General features: G+C 36.3%; 1 protein-coding gene across 2 annotated transcripts in view; it reads left to right on the forward strand.

Moving 5' to 3' along the window:
* LOC127414652 (uncharacterized) overlaps positions 1 to 18,386 on the forward strand; it is a 32,771-nt gene extending 14,385 nt beyond the window's left edge. For both annotated transcript variants that reach the window (XM_051652850.1, XM_051652849.1), the window contains 6 exons: positions 2,074 to 2,244; positions 10,836 to 11,022; positions 11,197 to 11,333; positions 14,909 to 14,955; positions 16,480 to 16,520; positions 17,731 to 18,386. In XM_051652850.1, coding sequence (XP_051508810.1) covers positions 2,074 to 2,244; positions 10,836 to 11,022; positions 11,197 to 11,333; positions 14,909 to 14,953 — 540 coding nt within the window. In that variant the 3' untranslated portion in view covers positions 14,954 to 14,955; positions 16,480 to 16,520; positions 17,731 to 18,386. The remainder of the gene's footprint in view (positions 1 to 2,073; positions 2,245 to 10,835; positions 11,023 to 11,196; positions 11,334 to 14,908; positions 14,956 to 16,479; positions 16,521 to 17,730) is intronic.
* Positions 18,387 to 22,964: the final 4,578 nt, after the last annotated feature.

Below are 22,964 nucleotides of genomic sequence, written 5' to 3' on the forward strand. Positions count from 1 at the left end.
CACAGTACCACGCTGGAATTCACTGAGCTCCTGAGAGCGGCCCATTCTTTCACAAATGTTTGTAGAAGCAGTCTGCATGCCTAGGTGCTTCATTTTATACACCTGTGGCCATGGAATTGATTGGAACACCTGAATTCAATTATTTGGATGGGTGAGTGAATACTTTTGGCAATATAGTGTATGTCAAACTACACTGTGTTAATGTTTGACAGTTAAAACATTGCCTACCTTAAAATCAAGTGAAGACTGATCAGTGGTTAAACATGACCTCGTACCTGAATGAACGGCTCCTCTCCAGAATAAAATGAAATATGCAGAAAATCACAGTATTACAGTTCTTATATAGAGACAGGGCAGAAAGTCTTGGAGAAGCTAGAGAAGAGAGGACACCGGCGGCAGTTTATACAAGCTGCTGTGCTCATGATTCTGTGCCCTGCGGGCTTCCGTCGTGCTGCACACAGCCCGTTTTAGTTTATAAACAGATTTAGCGCTTATAACTTTCTTCTTCCCAAAAATTCAGAAATATTATGCATTCTTTTGTACTTTGTAATTGTGGTGAAAAATAACAGTAAAAAAATAACATTTTTAATCAACTCAAATAAAAGTAAAAGTACTATTATTAATTTATACTTAAAGTAGAAAAATGTGAAAAATGTTCTCAAGTACTGTAATGAGAGTAGCTGTAATTCATTACTTTCCACCTCTGCTTAACTCATAAACGCAAAGTCAGTAGGCATGGCCATGAAGTGTTGGTATTTTCCTGCAAGCGTGCACTAACGTGCTAATCGGTTCAATGGAGGTTCATCTCCGGCACCGTTATACAGTCCATTCCCTGTCAAGCACCAGCGATATAAACAAAGACAGTACATTCATAAAAAATTGGTTGTGTAAATGGACTGTATGCAATGAACTGATAGAATACAAATATGGATTTACATTATTTTGTGCGTCCTTGTTAAATGGGACATGTTCTTTTTATATGCATGGAAAATGTGTTTCAGGGTATGGATGTAGGCTCTGTTAAATTATAGAGAATGTAAGTATTATTAATCATTTTCATCTACTGACACACAAATCATGTCTAGTATTAATAGTGATTGTGTCGGCACACACTACACTTCTACCAGTCGACATTGATTTCTAAATTCAAATTACACTTCAAACAAAACGAAAATATAATCAAAATAACAAAGTGGTCAAAAAATCATACCAAATCCAAACATTTTACTCTCTCCTTTTCCACCGGCCCCTTTTGCATAGACTTAAACATAACAATAAAATTGATAAAAATAATTGAAAAAATAAACCATGACCTCTAGAAAATGTAACACAAATCATCTTTTTTTGTTTCAGCAAACGGCTTCAACAGCGATCATCAAGGACATTATTTGATGTTCTGTACTTTCAGTATTTGGACATGAACTTTACTACCATCTGCTGGTGAAATCTCCAAACTGCAAATGCAGGAAATGAATTTGGACTTTGCGCTGAGTTAAGACGTGGTATTGAAACGTCTTTGAGCAATGACATATTTCTCAGGAAAATAGCAAATTGCGCTTTGCGCCACTACAGTTACATACAATACACCCACAGTTTGCACGCCTACACCCACAGTAGCGCAAACACTCCCACCCATGCCCACTTGTGCTTTGCGCTGGCACGAAAATTGCACTTAGAATTGGCGCTCTCACGGAAAATTGGATAAGATGTTGCACACGGTCGTAATGCGTAGCTCTGCACTTTGTGCACTCGTGAAAATAGAGCCCTATGTCTTACTTTCAAGAGAAATCAAACTAAATTTAGTGATCTTTATTAAAACAAGAAAAAACTATTTGCCAATGGGGTAAGAAAAATAAACTTGTTTTCTTGTTTATGCATAAATCTCAGTAAATTTTCATTTCAATTAGTCATTTTGCTTCTCAAGTAAATCTATATTGTTTTTTTAAAGGATGTTCAGATATTTTTACTGAAAAAAAAAAAAAAGACAGGTCTGGCAGTTCGACCTACTTTTTACCCAACCCACCTCCTACCTGTTTCTTATTCATTCTTTTTTTTTTTCTTTTTTTTCTTTAGAGTGTGGTGTGTTATGTGAAAGCCTCTTTGCCAAGGGTGCTGGAATTGTTTCATTTCCACTTCAAATACTTGCGAGGATCAAGCAGTGCTCAAGCAGTGGTCTCCATCCAGAACCTCATTCTCAACATCTACTCGCAACACTGCATACCTTCACTAAATGAAGAACTGGAGGTGTGTGCTAGCTATGGAGAAAACATTTCTTATTCTTTGAGGTTATATGCAATACAGAGAACATGTATAACCCAGAGGAAAATATTATTGATCAGAGGTTGTTCTTGCATCATTTAGGAGACATAATGGAGCTTTTAGTCATGTTTCATTTAAGTTTTGACTTTGTCTGAGATGTTTCTCCAAAAAATTCCTTAGCAGAAATTTAAATAGAATCAAGTGAGATGAGCAAATGATCTAATTTGAGTCTGAAACTTTGTTGAGATGGTAACATTTTACAATAAGGTTCCATTTGTTTACATTAGTTAATGCATTAGGTATCATGAACTAATAATGAACAATATATTTTTTACAACATTTATTAATCTTTATTAATGTTAGTTAATAAAAATACAATTGTTCATTGTTAGTTCATGTTAGTTCATAGTGCATTAACTAATATTAACATATACAACTTTTTATTTTTTAAATGAATTATCATTAAACAAGATTAATAAAATGCTATATAAGTATTGTTCATTGTTAGTTCATGTTACTAATGTTAACAAATGGAACCTATTGTAGAGAGTTACCGTTGAGATTTCTTCTGAAACTTGTAATATTACTTCAATCTTTTTCTTAGAATAGAAATCTGGGAAGCAAAAGTCTCCATTTGCTCTCAATTTAATCTCATTGTTATCTATTTTAGATACAAATGAGATCTCATTTGTGAATATTCTTATGGGTAAGTGACCTTGCACTAATTTAGTCAATTTTGCCCCGTGTCTATGATCAAATCTGTTTTCCTCATTCGTTCTTACTGTAAGAGCAACAAATCTCCAATAAATCCAGTTAAATTCCTGCAGATGGATGTTTGAGGAGACCTTTATTTATTTTTAAGCTAAGTTTTTCATTTACTTAGTCATTTTCATTAAAAAATATTTTTGAGGATTTTCCCATCTGGTAGCTGGTGTCATATATCAGCTGTGCGTGAGAATTGTGCTGGTTTAAGTACGGGTGCAAAGAAGTCCTGCTGCTACGTTGTCATGTGAAAAAGACATTCAAAGACAGTATGCTTTCAACATATTTCTGTTTTATTCCTTTATCCCAAAAAAGGAGCTTTTTTAGTGATTTATTAACAATGACGCCCATACTTCCGCTCACATTTAGCTATGTCATTTCTAACTTAACCTTCATGTACAGTTGACTGACATGCACCAAAAAAGCTTTAAAAAAGTGTCTCTCGCACTGAAGCAAACCATATGTTCTGCAGTGGACTCTGGGACTCCTTCAAGCTACACTCGAGGGTGTGCTTTTTGTATTATTGACTTTGCTGAAGGGAATACTAAAGAAAACTCATTCTTTCAGTCCTTAGCATCTTTAACATAGGGATTCCCCATTCTGATGAGCTAAAGGAAACATGATGAGGCTAACATACATACTAGGGTCCTAAAGAAAGTTTTGCATTTTTGTAATTTAAGACTTTTTTATTATTATTATTACAAGGTACATTATTAGCATCACAATGAGAAGTTGAAAAAATTACATGAATTTCAAAATTTCGTAGTATTTGGTGGTATGTGCAGATTCTTTTTAATGATAGCATGCACTCGAGAGCCTTGGACTTTACAAGTTTGTGCAGAGTTAACTTGGTCTATGTCACAAATTTGCTTAAATTTGACTAATGACCCATGTGTGCAGCATATTAAAATATATTTATTTATTTTATTTTGACAAACTTGGCCTTACTGGCTTCTAGCAGAATATTTTTTATTTTTTATTTTTTTTTTTTTACTTACTGAAAATATAGTGATAATAAACTGCAATTGTATAAATATTTTGTATTAAAAAAGAGATGCAGTGACTTCTATAAAAAAAAAAATATATATATATAATTAAAATTCAATTAATGTTCAATTTACTTGATTTAGAACATTTTGTCACAACATGATTTTGTTGCATTCTTTACATTTAAACTGGTAAAGGGGAAGTTTACTTAAACCATTTGAGTTTGGACTACATGAATACTTTTTGTGGTTTTAGCAGTGTGGGTTTACAATTCGTTTGTCTACTGTATAACATTGCATGTAACAAATGTTTTCACAGTAGAATTTACTACCAGCTTCGTGCAAACGAATTGCTGAACCTCACTTCTATTTTTTAATGCCATGAGAATATAACAGGCACAGTGATAGCCTATACTAAATAATGTACATTAAGACAAAAAACCATAAGCAGACTTTCGAAACAGAACGGGTTTATTCAGGACATTCTGGGCCCCTCGATTATATATTGCTCTGGGCCCCTTACCTATTAAAATTATACAGTTTTGAATTTGTTGTGGGTCCTCTGGGACCTTTGGGCCTCTAGAATCATTACCACCTTTCACCCCATATTAAAGTAGAGTATATCATTTTCGGGGGGCGTTATCAGCTGCACGTCCAATACCGGTGTTTGCCAGTTGATTAGCGACACCAATATGCTGGATAAAGCAAATGCAGCAACTCTGGAAAAATGACAAAAAGCTCTTATCTCATTGGTCAGTCAGTTTCCATCGCACTCCGAAGAAAAAAAGAATTAGACCACTCTCCGTAAAAAAAAACTTTGCATTGTCGGTGGACAATTTATCGGACCCAGTTTGAACAGTGCCACCGGAATCCATTGTTCCCATTCAAAGCTAGTTTGGAACAAACAGTCGCACCAAAAAAAAAGGATTTGATGTGAACAGGCCATTAACTGTGCTGTGTTTAAATTTTTGACCAATTTTGGTGTTCACAGTCAAAAATGGCCTATTAAAAATTGCTTAAAAGTCTCTTGTTATGCTATATTATCACCAAATCTTGGATTAGATATTTTTGCCAACTTGTTTTCTTTCAATTAGCACAGGTTTTGTATTTCTTTTTGGAGCTTATTGATCGTAGGCCTCATTGACCAGAGCTTATGCACCTCAGTTTTTGAGTGAAAAAATGATTGTTTGTGGATCATTTTGGCAATATTAAATAAAATATTAAAACATTCTGTGCTATTTATCACACTAGTGTGCTTTAATGTTTAACTAGGAAGTTTGTTTTGAAATGCTTTTATTTTGTACAAAATGGCACATAGTAACACTTGTGGTGTTCCCGGTCAAAAATGACCAGCCATTGAAAATGAAAGGGGGAGATCAAAAATAAGAGAAAAACTGAGTGTGAATGTGTGCTTGTAAACATAAAGGCCTCGGACCTGTGCACATGCACATACATACACACACATGCGCACTAACACACACATGCGCACACACACAAACACACACATGCTCACGTACATGCACAAACTCTTTTGAGTATTACATGCTTTCTTTTTCACAGAGATGAACTTTATCCTACTCTGAACTGCATCCAACATCCATTCAACATTACCACACATACACACAAACACACACATGCACGCATGCATGCACACACACGCACACACACACACACACACACACAGACCCACACCAGAAATGTAAGCGCAGTGTAATTCTAGCGGGAAGACTAGCAGCTGTACATCATCGTACTATTAGCTAGGTAACTCCTAGCCAATCACATGTAAGCCGTTGCTTTATAAGTCTGCTCACATTATCACATTGCTGTTTTAGTTGTGCTAACATGGCAACCTCCACCACCACACCACCACCAGTCGAGTCCTGTCCTGCACGAGGTAGGCTCCTCGCCCCTGCCTCCTATCTCCGGCAGGATATGACAGTTCCGAGTACAACTTCTTCTGACCGCCAGACGGGGCTTACGCCAAAGAGAGACATTACATTTTCTGTTTTATATTCATCAAATAAATGTCATCTTGAATTTCACTCAAGTCTGCAAGTCTTCCTGATAGAACTGTCTTTGCCCCACAGTGACCCCTCTCCAATAGAATCTTTCTTTGATGATCTTTCTTTCATCAAGAATTGTGTTTCAAATGCAGAGCACACATTTACAAGGCACATGCAAAAAGCTATTGTCAGTCATGTACATGAGGACACAAAACCACCAGGCATTCATTAATTTAGTTTGTTGTTGATAAATATAACAGAAATATGAACGGTGTCGGTATTTGTGTTCCATGAAATGTTCTTTATATGACAGTGTTAATGTGTAAATAGGCTTAGGCCAGTTTTATTTGTCACAATGGTCAGATTTGACAGGGAACACCACAAGTGTTACTTTGTGCCCCTTTTCAGAAAATAAAATCATTTCAAAATAAAAGTCCTGTTTTTTTGTGATCATTTTCAATAGCCGGTCATCTTTGACCATGAACACCACAATTCTATTGATTCTATTGGAGAGGGGTCACTGTGGGGCAAAGAGAGTTCTGGTGTGTGTGTGTGTGTGTGTGTGGTAATGTTGGATGGATGAATGGATGTTGGATGCAGTTCAAGGTAGGATAAAGTTCTCTGTGGAATACTCAAAGGGTTTGTGCGTGTATGTGAGTATGTGTGTGTTCATGTGTGCACGCATGTGTGTGTGTGTGTGTGTGTGTGTCTGTGTGAGTGTGTGTGTTAGTGCGCATGTGTGTGTGTATATGTGCGTGCACAGAACTGAGGCCTTTATGTTTCCCAGCACACATGCACATATGTGAACACCAACATGTAAGAAAGCATGTAATACTCAAAGAGTGTGTGCATGTACGTGAGCATGTGTGTGTTCGTGTGTGTGTGTGCTAGTGTGCATGTGTGTGTGTATGTGCGCGTGCACAGACCTGAGGCCTTTATGTTTGCAAGCACACGTGCACATATGTGAACATGAACATGTAAGAAAGCATGTAATACTCAAAGAGTTTGTGCGTGTACATGAGCATGTGTGTGTTAGTATGCATGTGTGTTTGTGTGTGTGTGTGTGGTAATTTTGGATGGATGAATGGATGTTGGATGCAGTTCAGGGTAGGATTAAGTTCATTTCTGTGAAAAAGAAAGCATGTAATACTCAAAAGAGTTTGTGCGTGTACGTAAGCATGTGTGTGTGTTTGTGTGTGCGTGTGCATATGTGTGTGTGCGTGTGCACAGGTCCGAGGCCTTTATGTTTGCAAGCACACATGCACATATGTGAACATGAACATGATGAACATGCTCCTGAACCCTCAATTTTTCTCTTATTTTTGATCTCCCCCATTCATTTTCAATGGCCGGTCATTTTTGACCGGGAGCACCACAAGTGTAACTTTGTGCCATTTTTTACTAAATAAAAGCATTTCATAACAAACTTCCTGGTTAAACATTAAAGCGCACCAGTGTGATAAATAGTACAGAATGTTACACCTAAAAGTGTAACATGGTGTATCAAATTCAAAACATTATCAAAATTTTTGGGGGAAGTTGTGATACCCTGTGTGAGCAAAGTCAGTAAGTTTTAGTCCAACAGGATAACATTAACTAACATTTTCGGGTAAAAGAGAATCCTCTTTGGATCAAAATGACTGGAACACAACATGAGGGTTGACGTAGCACTGATGAAACTGGGCAGGGGATTTCCATTTCCCAGCATGCTTTGCATGGGACTCAATATGGAGAGTAAATGTTAAAATTAAGTGTTATTTTATGTGTTTTTGTGCAAGTTGAATTTAAAGGGGGATAATGTTTTGTTATGTTGAGATTTAGAAGAGTTTCTGTTATGTTGGAGTTCTGGGGTTACTATTATTTTGAAGAGTGGAGCTTGAGCTAACAATAATGACAGGTAGATGATCACATGAAATTGATTGCTCACTTCACTAAGCAAATGCAGTCCTAAACATAGCATAGTTACTAAACTACACTTTTTAGTGCTTACAACCAGCATGTATTTAGCATGCTAACATTTACTTTCACTAGTTACATAAATAAACAAGAAAGATTTATTTGAGTTACATTGACACGTACAATTTTGTTGGGGTTACCCAATTCAACTAGGTTCTTTCTACACAAGGTGTTTGTGTTGAGATTACAGTACATTCAGAAAGTATTCAGACCCCTTAATTTTTTCACATTTTGTTATGTTGCAAAAACCAGATTTTTGATAACTTTGCAAATGTATAAAAAAGAAAAAAACTGAAATATCACATTGACATAAGTATTCAGACCCTTAACTCAGTACTTAGTTGAAGCACCTTTGGCAGCGATTACAGCCTCAAGTCTTTTTGGTTATGATGCGACAAGCATTGCACACCTGGATATGGGGATTTTCTGCCATTCTTCTTTGCAGATCCTCTCAAGCTCTGTCAGGTTGGATAGGGACCGTCGGTAGACAGCCATTTTCAGGTCTCTCCAGAGATGTTCAATTGGGTTCAAGTCCGGCTCTGGCTGGGCCACTCAAGGACATTCACAGAGTTGTCCCTAAGCCACTCTTGCGTTGTCTTGGGTGTGTGCTTAGGGTCATTGTCCTGTTGGAAGGTGAACCTTCGACCCAGTCTGAGGTGCTAAATGCTTTGGACCAGGTTTTCATTAAGGATATCTCTGTATTTTGCTTTGCTAAGCTTTCCTTCAACTCTGACCAGTCCCCCAGGCCCTGCTGCTGAAAAACACCCCCACAGCATGATGCTACAACCACCATGCTTCACCGCTGGTATGGTATTGCGCAGGTGATGAGTGGTGCCTGGTTTCCTCCAGACATGACGCTTGGAATTGAGGCCAAACAATTCAATCTTCATTTCATCAGACCAGAGAATCTTGTTTCTCACAGTCTGAGAGTCCTTTAGGTGCTTTTTCTGCTTTCTTGCACTGACGAAAGGCTTCCGTCTAGCTCCTCTGCCATAAAGCCCAGATCGGTGGAGTGTTGCAGTGATGGTTGTCCTTCTGCAAGTTTCTCCTATCTCCACACATGATCTCTGGGGCTCAACTAGAGTGACCATCGGGTTCTTAGTCACCTCTCTTACCAAGGCCCTTCTCCCTGATTGCTCAGTTTGGCCAGGTGGCCAGCTTTAGGAAGAATCCTGGTTGTTCCAAACTTCTTCCGTTTAAGAATTATGGAGGCCACTGTGCACTTGGGAACCTTCAATGCAGCCCCAATTTTTTATAGCCTTCCCCAGATCTGTGCCTTGACATAATCCTGTCTCTGAGCTCTGCAGGGAGTTCCTTTAACCTCATGGGTTGGTTTTTGCTCTGATATGCATTTTCAGCGGTAAGACCTTATATAGACAGATGTGTGCCTTTCCAAATCATGTCCAATCAATTGAATTTACCACAGATGGATTCCAATCAAAGTGTAGAAACATCTCAAAGATGATCCAGAGAAATGTAATGCACCTGAGCTAAATTTCAAGTGTCATGGCAAAGGGTCTGAATACTTATGTCAATGTGATATTTCAGTTATTTCTTTTTAATACATTTGCAAAGTTATCAAAAATCTAGTTTTTGCTTTGTCATTATGGGGTATGGAGTGTAGACTGATGTGGAAAAATAAATAAATAATTTAAAGCGTTTTAGCATAAGGCTACAACATAACAAAATGTAAAAAAAATGAAGGGGTCTGAATACTTTCTGAATGCACTGTAGATAGTAATTTTAAGTTAAGAAAACTCATTTCAAACATGTGGAACCACTGTCCACGGCTGAATCAAGTTCAGACAAAGAGCAATTTTTTTGAGTGAATTATTTAAACCGATTCACTTACATGAACCGTTCAAACAAACCAATTTACTAAAATGAATTGGCCTTCCAAATGCAAAATCTAAGTGAAATGGTGAATCACTTATCCCGGACGAACCAATTCACTTGAATGTTTTGAACTTCCTATGAGAAAGAGCAAGAGGACAGCTGCAGTGTGCTAAATAGCTACAATATGACAAGAAAGCATTATAGTGTTTTGCCATGTTACACTATTACTCGTTGGAAAAATGAACTTATTCCTAAAATATCTAGACTATTGTGAAAAAAGTTAACTACCGTCATGCTGCTGAAAAATGTAATTAAATTAGTTGCTGTTTAGTTGTAGCGGCTGCCTATATTGCCTATGCCAAGATCTGTCGCTGAGTACTTTTGAAAAATATGTTTAAAATGATGCACACTCACATGAAATGAAGACTCTAGGGGAAAATCTGTTTTGTTCTACATATGCTACCGGGCGACATTCATGAATGCTGCCATGTCGAGATTACATTAATTTTCATTTTCAATTGCTGAATAAATTAATCATGGCTGACTGCAAAATGCAAATGATACTGAGTGCACCTTTAAATATTTCTTATTCATGTTCCAGTATTATTTGCTGTTCTTATTTATTCTGAATATTTATGCTAAGAATATCTTTAAATATGATGTTCTTTTTTCAATTCTAAATGTATTTCCATCTGCCAATGATATTTGGGATAGGCGCAACCTCTACAACTCAGGTTGAGCAGGTATAGAAAATGTATGTATGCATGGATGGATGTTTATTATTAGGTATAAATTCAATCCCAGATTTTCAGTGTGGTCTTAGACCTTTGGCCCCCGTCCAAGTTATTGACAATTTTAACTTAACAAGAAAAAGTGTTTTGCATTTAAATAACACTACAACTCAACAAACAAAGTACCATTGGGTTCTCTTAAGATCTGACAAAACAGTGTTAAAATACAGTACATGTGATTTCAATGTCTCAGTATTTACTTTCTCAGTCTCTTATTTTCCTTTCTGTTTCATTCTCTGCAGGAAGACCCTGTGGCATTTGAGAGGCAGTACAATGAGTCTCCTGTCCAGGCACTACAAAGAGTAGAGGAGGTCCTGTCCCTCTACTTGCACCTCATCACAACCACTGAAACTTCTCTTAACTGGACCTGCGAGCAAGAGTACAGCAGCAACACACCCCCTACTATAACACAGCTAACCACTTGCACAGGTGAAGACATGTGAATGCATATACATACAGAACATATTGTAAAATGAAAAAGAAACAGGTAAACAAGTGATGCTGTGGGCAAGATCAAGACTGATCTGACCATTTATTTCAAACAGACACACACACATATACCCCTCCAGCAGTGATTAAAGCCATATGTTTGCTCTTTGAAAGTGACTGCGGTGGGGTTATTCGAGCAAGATTCTCAGGGGTCCTCCAGCGCTGATTTCTACAGGCTGGCCTTCATTGTGGTCTCCATCTGTGGAGGATTTCTTACTCTACTTACCGTCTACTGCCTCCTAAAGAGAAAGGTATTTATGGGCATTTTACTTCAGGTCCAAATCTGGTTTTAAGTGTTTAATGTGCACATGTCCTGACATTGTGACCTTCCATAATTGGCAAACCATTAATCTTCACACTATGAAATGCAGTTGACTGCTCTTCATCAGCATTGAAAGACTTATAAAGTAACAGAATCTAGGGATTACAAGCTTTTATTTACACATTTATATGACGAACAGTTACAAACTAATTTTTGTGGATTTGTTTTCTAAGACTTGGTAAGATTCTCTGTATTGTTTTATGATGAAAGTCTACCAGCCAGCCTAATATGTTTCACCTCAATCTGGTATACATTTGTGGTGGTGCATATGCCTAACACTGACTATTGTATTGTCTCTGCCAAGCCCTCCATTTTTAGAAGTTAGGAGGGACTATTAAAGCAGACATTTGTTGGGGCAGAACATTTATTTTTAAGGTACCACTGAAATTCAAGGAAGATGTTTTTTGCAATTGCAAACTTTTTTGTGTAAAGTTTGCACATAATGAATAGTAACTCTTTTTAAATGAATATACAATTCTCAAAACTTATTATTGGAAAATATGCTTAAATGTGAAGTGTGTCATTTCTAGGCCTCTAGAGATGCTTGTTTTTAAATACCTGTATGTTTCCCGAACACTTCCTGCACCTGAGAACTCCACCCCAAACTTATGCCATTGGTTGAGCCAATAGCTGGGTTTCCATCCAAATGTTTGGCATTTTTAAAGCTCTTTCTTTCTTTTTTTTTTTTTTTTTTTTTTATTCAACTAAAGAAAATGCTAATCATTGCGCATTTCCTTCCACTACATCATGTGCATTATCTTGAGGGAGCCCACCTTGTCATGATTGAGCAGTTGAATGACCTACAGTACTTGCTTCAGGGAGAATTATATTTGCGGTATTTGGAGCAAATTGTCAGAAGACGCCTCAAAATGAGTGTAATATTTCATATAATGAGGGCTGAAATGGCTGCTATGCCCATACACTGCCAGCCTCCACCTGGGAGTGCCCGCACTCAAAACTGTTCTGGCAGATTGTGAGGACCCACTTTAACGACATGTAAAGGCAATGTTTGAAGAATTGTGTGCCAGGGTCAGACCTTTCGTTGGGACAGTCACATCAAGATATTGCACACTATTAACACGTGCACAAATGGTCAAAACATGTCATCGTTTCCATCACCTTAATGCAGATTTTTACTTATGTGAAACTCTAGAAAATCCAGCTTTTGTCTTGTGCATAAACTTTTAAGCAAATTTTGAGAGTTTATGCCCATTTCAAGAGTTTCCATTCAGGTTTTCTTAAGTGCACATTTTAAATTCACATAAAAATAGTTGGAAACCCAACAACTGTTGCTGTATTGGAGTGGTCAGAATGCTCAAACTGACACAGCAATACTTTGAGCCACAGAGCAACAGTCTTTACACTTTTCGGGGAAATCAACCAACTAAGTTGTCTCTGCATATTAAGATGGGATAGGAGAAAGTATTTCAACACTGAAAAAAATGACACCTTATTTTAACTAAGTTTGATAAAAGAAATGAAAATGCTGCATACATTATTTGGCAAGTATTTGGCAGAGCCACATGTAGCAATGTCATCTTGAATTTATTTGGGGCAAATGTGTACCAGCTTTGCCAACTCTGTGATCTTCCCCCAATTTACCGTACCAGGCAAAATGGCTCCAGGTTGTTCAGGTTAGACAAATCAGACTTTGCAGGCATTTACTTATTTGGTTTTGAGCCACAATAGTGTTGTCCTTGTGTTCGGGATCACTGCATGTCTAAATGATGGGCTTTATCCCAAGCATCAGTTTTTCCAGTCCATACTGATGGAAAGCAGCCCCACAGCATAACCCTATAATCACCATAATTCAATGAAGGTGTGGGTTTTAGAGGTGTTGGCAGTATTGCGCCACATATATCACTTTGAAGTTTGACTTAAAAGATTTGATCTCCATCTGACCACAGAATCTTTTCCTACTTTGGAATGGGGTCATTTTATTTTCTTGCAAAAAAGTAGTTCAGGGAAAAAAACTTAAGCTGACCACAAATTAAATTATGCCTACAATAATACAAAAAGGCTGACATGGTTCCAAAATTATTACTGTATAATAAAGGCATCAATCCTGATTTTAAGTTACATTATTTTCCAAAGGTTTTTCATTTCCCCCCACATTTAACAACAATGATATACAATGTAACCTGGGGAGCTGTCACCTTATAAATCTTTAGAAAACACTTAGTACACATTCAGAAAACTCAATAGATCCCTCTATGTTCCCTGTTATCATGACAAGTCTTACTTCTTTGTCCTTAAATTCTGTTATATGTTTATAATTTACCTTTCATGATACAAGTATGGCCACTCCCCTTTTATGCCCTGATTTATAGGAAGCAAAGTAAAGATATTTGAAGTAAAGGTATTTTTTGTTTTATTTTGCATGTTCTGTATTATTAAGATGGGCTTCTTGTAGAAATACTACATATGCTCTTTCCTTCATTAGTTTGGACAGAATCTTCCCTCTTTTAACCGGATTGAGTACACCATTGATATTAAAGGGACAGTTCACCCAACAATGAAAATTCTCTCATCATTTATTCACCCTCATGCCATCCCAGCTGGTATAACTTTCTTTCTTATGCTGAAAACAAAAAAATATTTTTAGAAGAATATCTCAGCTCTGTAGGTCCATATAATGCCAGTGAATGGAGATTTTATGGTCCAAAAAATACAAAATGGCAGCATAAAAGTAATCTATAAGACCCCAGTGGTTTAATCCATATCTTTAGAAGTGATATGATAGGCATGGGTAAGAAACAGATTAATATTTAAGTCCTTTTTTTTTTACTATAAATTCTCCTCCCTGCCTAGTAGGTGGTGATATGCGCAAAGAAAAAAAACAAAAGAAGAAGAATGTGAAAGTGAAAGATGAGATTTATAGTAAAAACGGTACCCATCATATCACTTCTGAATATATACATTTAACCACTGGAGTCATATGGATTACTTTTATGCTGCCTTTGTGTGCTTTCCGGACCTTTAAAGTTCTGGTCACCATTCACTTGCATTGTATGGACCAACAGAGCTGAAATATTTTTCTTTGTTTATGTTCTGCAGAAGAAAGAATGTCATACACATTTGGGATGACATGAGGGTGAACAAATGATGAGAGAATTTTCATTTCATTTGTGGTTGTGGTTGTTTCAATATGTGTGGTCTTTTTGGACCGTGGAGGAAGTTTTGAGTTCTGAAATTTAGAGTATGTTTACAAAGTAATTCATAAAACTTTTCCTTTGCAAAAGATCAAAGAAAATTAGGTTTGCATAATATGACCCCTTTAAAGAGCACCACTGTGACTGGATAAATGGATATATTGTTGTGATGCCAATAATGAAGTTCAGGCCCATATTTAATTTTTAAACATCCTTGTTATAGGCCTAAGTAAAGAGAGTATGTTCATTGCACATAGACAGTGAAAGGTGCACTTTTTGTAGAGTGTTTTTTGGATATCTGATGTCACTTATGCATGTAATTTTATTTGCATTTATTATCTTCTACCTACAGAAACTGCAGCATCAACTGCACAGAGCAAGAATGTCATCAGAATGAAGGTAACTTTGCGTCTGACCTTACCATTATCTTGAAACTTAAAGATGAAGTATGTTTCAGTATTAAAATAAGTTCTTCTATCCCAGCTTAATATGTAGACACAACTATAAGTTGGCCAATCATAGGTTAATTTTCTTGAAAACGGTAAACACTGTGTCTCTGTGGCGCTATAAAATTCTTGTGTTTGTTTATAGCGACCCGCACCAACAACATTACTCAACCAAAGGTGTGAGTTGGGGGCGGGATTACGTGTCTGTTTGAACAACTGCAGATGAGGGGTGTATTCAAAAAGCTGTTTTGAAAACAAGCTGTTGATTTTTGCTATTCCTTTCGATGGCGCTAGTGTCACAGAAATTACATACTTCAGCTTTAACTTCCTGAGACCTGAGCATGACTGTTGTGTGCATTTTCCATTTCCCTTTCTGATTTGTATCTATTAGAACCTAATAAAAATGCAATAAATAAATAAAAATCTAGAGCAAATAGTTTTCCTAAAAATGTATGGCAACAAATGTGGACAGCGGTACTAAGTTGTAAAATTTCAAATAATACCAAGCTATAGAAAGTCAGATTTATTTTAATCAAATTGTGTGTTGGTTATTCATGTTTTGAGACGTTACAGACATTACATCAGAAACTAGCATAACTGATTCTGATTCAAAGTAATGACAAGCATCATCCAATCACTGCCAACCATGTTAAAATAAAATTATACATTATAAATTCTGAATCTATGTACTGATTATCATTGTCCCATGTCTGCTTAACATGTTGAGTGGTCGAAACATCATCTGCATCCTGAAACTGAACTTTTGATAGGAAGTTTGGATTGAATGCACTTAGCTTTATAGAAAGCTATAGGATGCTCCCTTGCTCCCTATTTATTGAATGACTTAACCTCCAGTGAGCTGTCTGTCTGCACTGTTCTCAGAACAGTTTTAAATGGATTTATTTTCATCCTAACTCCATATAAAGCCTCTGAAAGCAACACTTTTGGATGAAGCCGTTGAATATCAATGTGATACTGCACAGTAAATATAGGATTTCTAAGGAAACTATGTGCTAAATGTTGTACATTATGTTTAGTAGCATGGCATTTTGTGATAAATTGCTCAAATTTTAAAAATGGCATATTAGATGAAACTAGAGACTCTAATCTTTTGACTCAAACAGGTTTCAATGTAAAAACTTAATTAGGTTTCTTTCCAGATGTAGTTTTGTTGCCGTTTCTCTCAAAGACAAACTCGGCGGCATGTTGCTTTGCACATGACTTCGTGTGTAGAAAGTTTAACCCTTTACTGACAGCCCAAAGTCTCGTGAACTGAGATAAGTTGATTTAAATTAAATTATGCGTTGCATATAGCAAAGCCAAAATACAATGTCCACGCATGTGCACGTGGGGTCGCACAAGGTTAAACTTGCTAATGCACGAATGTTTTATTGATTTTACATATTTTATGTTACTGAATGATTTGTACATATAACCTGTAACTATGCAAAGTCATATCTAAATTTATCAATTACAGATCGCACATTGTCGAAAACTTTGAAGTAGAAGAACAAGAATGTAAGTATTTTATGACACTTAACCCCTTTTAAGAGCTTGATTTCATATCTATATCAAAAGTGACATAAAACATAAATTACTTAATGGATGTTGGCATTGGACGCAGGTGTCCACACCAGGTTTCTTAACTAGATTAACTAGCAAGGATACCTTGGTCAACCAGCTGGTCCAGGTTTCTTTGTGCTGGTTTGGTGCTTTTCTGTACTCTCTCTATCCAAAGCGACTTTAGGGAAATTGCAGAATATCCAGCAATCCAAACAATGCAGGGTGATGGACATGAATGGATGAGTGTTTCTGCAGGTTTCGTCTTTTGGAATCTAGACACTGCTGTTGGGTGACCTTCACCTTCCTCTTGATTGCCCTCATGATATTTTACAGTCAGTAAAAATTCAGAGCACCTCTTGTAAACCTTGTAGAAAGGGCACCCCACAAAATCTTGGACAAATGGTAACTCCAGTTGCCTTGACAACAACCTCCTGTACTTACTTTCAACTAGGTTTCTTGTTATTGGTGTTTTTTTGCTGTAACTTCAAATTCAGTTACTTGTTCTACAAAAGATTTGCTCAATGTAACAGCCTGATAAATTGTAAACACGACTTGCATCAGATTATCTGTGAATGGTCTGTACCTGGTTGGTACCTGCAGAATATGAGGTACATTCTTGGGTCCCGTTTATGTAGCTGCTTCTTATGGCTAGTTGATGTCATATCCTTGACTGAGGCAGCAGCTTCTTTTCTGTCCTGACAAAACAGATGGGCAGTTATGGGTCCATGTTTGATGCCTGCTCTGAATTATGCTAATAATCCACATAAATCGAATTATTGTCTTCATGGCACCAAAGATAGCAGGCTTGTTTGAGGGATTCTGTGCAACAGAGGATGTGCTACAGGAATCCTCTCTCTAGGCACTGATGACATACTACTGATTTAGCCTTTTCCCCAAAATCAGCAGTTAAAAGGCCTTTGAAGACATAACACACAGACCAAATTACATACACACCTAAAAGCAAAAGGTAAATAACAGAATGCTTGATGAAGCAATCTTCTAGGCCTCTGAATAGTTTCTAAAGTCCTTCCAATTCTGCCAGAAAAGACTGATAGCCTTCACTCACCACACGCCATGCTAAAATTATGCTCACAAATGTTACATTTCACACAAAAACTTGAATGTTTGTGCTCAAATACTGAATTCTCATTCTTATCATTCATAGGCCATATGTCCAACCCACAATGGTTTGGCTCCCACCTCTGCACTGATTTCTAACTGATCTGATGATTTTATCTGGAAACCCAAGAGACCATAAACAGTGAAACAGACTGCCTTGCTCGACATCACCTCAAACAGATTTACAATATATGTCTGATTTTTCAAGAACACTTGTGCAGTATTTGTACAACTGTGTACATATGCAAATATGGAGTAATATTACAAACAAATATTTCTGAACTACTGGAAAGGTCTACTAGTCATAGGATTGCATGTAAAATATTGCTAACAGCAATCCACAATGCAACTAAAAACTTAAAAAACTAGACTGGAAGCAAAAGGAAAATCAGTATCATTATATGATATGTAAACAGAGTGGATTTGTTTAGAGTTATGCAATGTTGATTTCAGATGTTCCAAATTCAGTTGTCACCATACTATAATGCTGTTATTGTTCATATGTGAGCAGTATCTTACAGTAAAGGGTTAATTGTTAATACTGAACAATTTCTTTCAGTTTCAATTTTAAAGTAAATACTGTATATATTTTCAATGTAAGGAGGTTAAAGGGATAGTTTACCTGAAAATTTAATAATTCTCACATCATTTACTCAGCTCTGTAGGTCTTTACAATGCAAGTGAATGGTGGCCAGAACTTTGAAGGTCTAAAAAGCATATAAAGGCAGCAAAAAAGTAATCCATACGACTCCAATGGTTCAGTCCATATCTTCAGAAGTGATATGATAGGTGTGAGTGAGAAACAGATCAATATTGAAGTTATTTTTTTACTGTAAATCTCCACTTTCACTTTCACATTCTTCTTCTTTTGTTTTTGGAGATTCGCTTTCTTTGTGCATATCGTAAAAAAAGTTCTTAAATATTGATCTGTTTCTCTCTCACACCTATCATATCGCTTTTGGAGATATGGATTTAACCACTGGCGTTGTATGGATAACTTTTTTGCTGCCTTTATATGCTTTTTGGACCTTCAAAGTCCTGGCCACAATTCACTTGCATTGAAAGGACCTACAGAGCTGAAATATTCTTCTTAAAATCATAATTTGTGTTCTGCAGAAGAAAGAAAGTCATACACATCTAGGATGGCATGAGGGTGAGTAAATGATGAGAGAATTTTCATTTTTGGGTGAACTATCCCTTTAAGGGTGTTGACACTCAATTGTCAGAAGATAATTAATAGGGAAAGTCTAGGCAGATACTGTATAACAGACAAAAATTGGACAAAAGATTATCAATATTTAATTATAATTTTTTTTTTACCAGGTGACATGATGATATTAAAAATGCTGATTGTGCTGCTGACAATCACTTTTGTTTAGAGAAGGCAGTTTTGCTCTTTCGCATTGATGCTGAGTGTCTCCTGTGGCTATATGGTACTGTCATTGTGGTTAAAATGTTTATCAAACCCTTATCCATTTAGGGAATCATATAATCTACAGTGCTTTGGAAAAGTATTTGCTCCCTTCCTGATTTCTTCTATTTTTTTTTTTTTTGTATTTTTCATACTAAATAGTTTTAGATCTTCAATCGAGATATAACATAAAACAAAGGCAGCCTGAGTTAACACAAAATACTGTTTTCATATATATATATATATATATATATATATACTACTGGTCAAAAGTTTTGAAACACTTACTAATTTTTTATTATAATTTTTTTCATATTTTATAATAATAGTAAAGTCATCACAACTATGGAATAATAGAAATGGAACTATGGGAATTATGTTGTGACTAAACAAAATCCAAAATAAATCAAAACTGTGTTATATTTTAGCATCTTCAAAGTAGTCACCCTTTGCCTAGAATTTGCAGACATGTACTCTTGACATTTTCTCAAGCAACTTCTTGAGGTATCACCCTGGGATGCTTTTTAAACAGTATTGAAGGAGTTCCCATCTATGTTGGGCACTTAGTGGCTGCTTTTCTTTATTATTTGGTCCAAGTCATCAATTTCAAAAACTGTTTTTTTTTTTTATTTTATTTTTTTATTACATTTTACTTTTATAATGAAATAAATTAATATGGTAGCACAATTATATTTTTGTCTACAAAACTTCCAAAATTTCAAAAACTGAAAAAAAAATTTCAGTCAAGTGTTTCAAAACTTTTGACCGGTAGTGTATACATATATATATATATATACAGGGTCAGGAGGGTTACTTTTGAAATGTATTCCACAGATTACAGAATACATGCTGTAAAATGTAATTTGTAACGTATTCCGTTAGATTACTCAAGGTCAGTAACGTATTCTAAATACTTTGGATTACTTCTTCAGCACTGGTCGATTTTTTCACTTGTTTTGACTATAAAAACTCTGCCAGTATAGTAAGACAAAATACACATGTTAAAAATACATTCTCTGAAAAACCTAAATATCTTATGCAGTGTTGTTTCTAAAACAAGATAAATCAAACTGATCTTGTTTTATGGATTTTTAGATATTTTTACAGGTAAACAATAAAAAAATTATTATCAAGAATACAATTTTTGCCCTAATATCAAAGGTCTTACTAGAAAAAAAGAAATTATGATCCTACGTGAATTTTCATGATAAAAAAATATGATCGTGCCTAGTAACATGTGCATGTAAAATGGCTAGAAATAGCATTTTAGCTTAGTGTAAAGCTGACAATTTACACAAGGTTTATTTCTATTTCTTCTGCTCCAAACTTACTTCAAACTGTCTGCTCGTATGAATGTAACACATCATAAGAAAGTGTTTCACTGCTGTTCAAATGCACTTTGGATCACATCATTTATATGTATAAATGTTTTCCATCTGAAAGGACTAAATATTAAATGAAACAAATGACAATAAAATTCAAAGTAATCTCTTCAGTAATCAAAATACTTTTTGAATGTAACTGTATTCTAATTACTAATGATTTCAATTGTAACTGTAGTGGAATACAGTTACTTATATTTTGTATTTTAAATACGTATTCCTGTTACATGTATTCTGTTACTCCCCAGCCCTGTATATATATATATATATATTTCATTGAAGCAAAAAAGTTATCCGACACCTAGATCACCCATGTGATAAACTAACTGCCCCCTTAAACTTAATAGCTGGTTGTGCCTCCTTTAGCAGCAACAACTGCAACCAAATGCTTCCAATAACTGGAGATCTGTCTTTCACAATGCTGTGGTGAAACTGCTTTAGTTCAGCCACACTGGAGGGTTTTCAAGCACGAACTGTCCATTTAAGGTCCTGCCACAACATCTCAATTGGGTTCAAGTCAGGACTTTGACTAGGTCACTCCAAAACTTTAATTTAATTCAGTGGTGGACTTACTCCTATGCTTTGGATCATTGTCATTCTGCATAATCCAGTTGCGCTTGAGCTTCAACTAACGGACTGATGACTGACATTCTCCTTTAGGATTTTCTGGTAGAGAGCAGAATTCATGTTTCCCTCAATTATTGCAAGTCACCCTGGCCCTGAAGCAGCAAAGCATCCCCACACATCACAATACCACCACCATATTTGACCGTAGGTATGATGTTCTTTTTGTGGAATTCTGTCTGATTTACACCAAATGTAACGGGACCCCTGTCTTCCAAACGGTTCCACTTTCGACTCATCAGTCCACAGAACATTCTCCCAAAAGGTTTGAGGATCATCAAGGTGCGTTTTGGCAAAATTCAGATGAGCCTTAATATTCTTCTGGGTTAGCAGTGGTTTTCTCGCCTCGCCACTTTTTTCCTCATAATTTCTGGAATTTCTTTCGACCTTGGCATAGTGTGCTACTGGGTGAGACCTTTTAGCCAACTTCATGCTGCTGAAAAAGTTCTATTTAGGTGTTGATTTGATTGAACAAGGCTGGCAGTGATCAGGCCTGGGTGTGTCTAGTCCAGCTGAACCCCATTATGAATGCAGTTTCATAGATTTGGGGATTTAGAAACTAAGGGGGCAAATACTTTTTCACACAGGCCCAGTTGGTATTGGATAACTTTTTTTGCTTCAATAAAAAAACATTATCATTGAAAAACTGTATTTTGTGCTTACTCAGATTGCCTTTGTTTTATGTTAGATTTTGTTGAGTTTTTGAAACAATTTACTGTGAGATATACAGAACACAAAAACAGAAGAAATCGGGATGGGGCAAATACTTTTTCACAGCACTGTATGCATTATAAGGAAAAAGTGAAAACCATTCCAGATATTAATGTTTCCAATCAACACACTTGATACTTTTGATTTGCATTTTGTTTCTGTCAAACGTCCTGTTAGACTGTGCATCACCTTGTTTAGTTTAGCATTAAACATGACCAGATATATCTCCCTCAAAAGCAAACCATATAAATGTGGTTGGATTTTAGAATGTCTGCTAAAGATTAGAACAAGTCAGTTACCCTCAAAGGAAAGAGTCTTTAGTTAGAAGAAAACAGGATGTGACTTGTGAAACAGATTTGGAGTCCTGCCCTCAGAGATGCTGATTGGATATTTTCCACTGCCAAATACAAATCAAAAATGTATTTTCTCTAAAAAATGAAATGCACCCATTAAACATGGTTTTCATTAGGAAGTATGGAAGTGGCAACTTACAGTTGAAGTCAGAAGTTTACATACACTTAGGCTGAAGTCATTAAAACTCATTTTTTAACCACTCCACATATTTAATATTAGCAAACTATAGACTGGCATCTACTTTGTGCATGACATGAGTAATTTTTCCAACAATTGTTTACAGACAGATTGTTTCACTTTTATCACAATTCCAGTTGGTCAGAAGTTTACATACACTAAGTTAACTGTGCCTTTAAGAAGCTTGGAAAATTCCATAAAATGATGTCAAGCCTTTAGACAATTAGCCAGTTAGCTTCTGATAGGAGGTGAACTGAACTGGAGGTGTACCTGTGGATGTATTTTAAGGCCTACCTTCAAACTCAGTGCCTCTTTGCTTGACATCATGGGAAAATCAAAAGAAATTAGCCAAGAAACAATTGTGGACCTCCACAAGTCTGGTTCATCCTTGGGAGCAATTTCCAAACACCTGAAGGTACCACGTTCATCTGTACAAACAATAGTATGCAAGTATAAACACCATGGGATCATGCATCCATCATACCGCTCAGAAAGGAAATGCATTATGTCTCCAACAGATGAACGTAGTTTGGTGCGAAAAGTGCAAATCAATCCCAGAACAACGGCAAAGGACCTTGTGAAGATGCTGGAGGAAACAGGTAGACAAGTATCTATATCTAC

This window comes from Myxocyprinus asiaticus, chromosome 24, assembly GCF_019703515.2.
Source record: "Myxocyprinus asiaticus isolate MX2 ecotype Aquarium Trade chromosome 24, UBuf_Myxa_2, whole genome shotgun sequence".
In the NCBI taxonomy this organism is placed as follows: Eukaryota; Metazoa; Chordata; class Actinopteri; order Cypriniformes; family Catostomidae; genus Myxocyprinus; species Myxocyprinus asiaticus.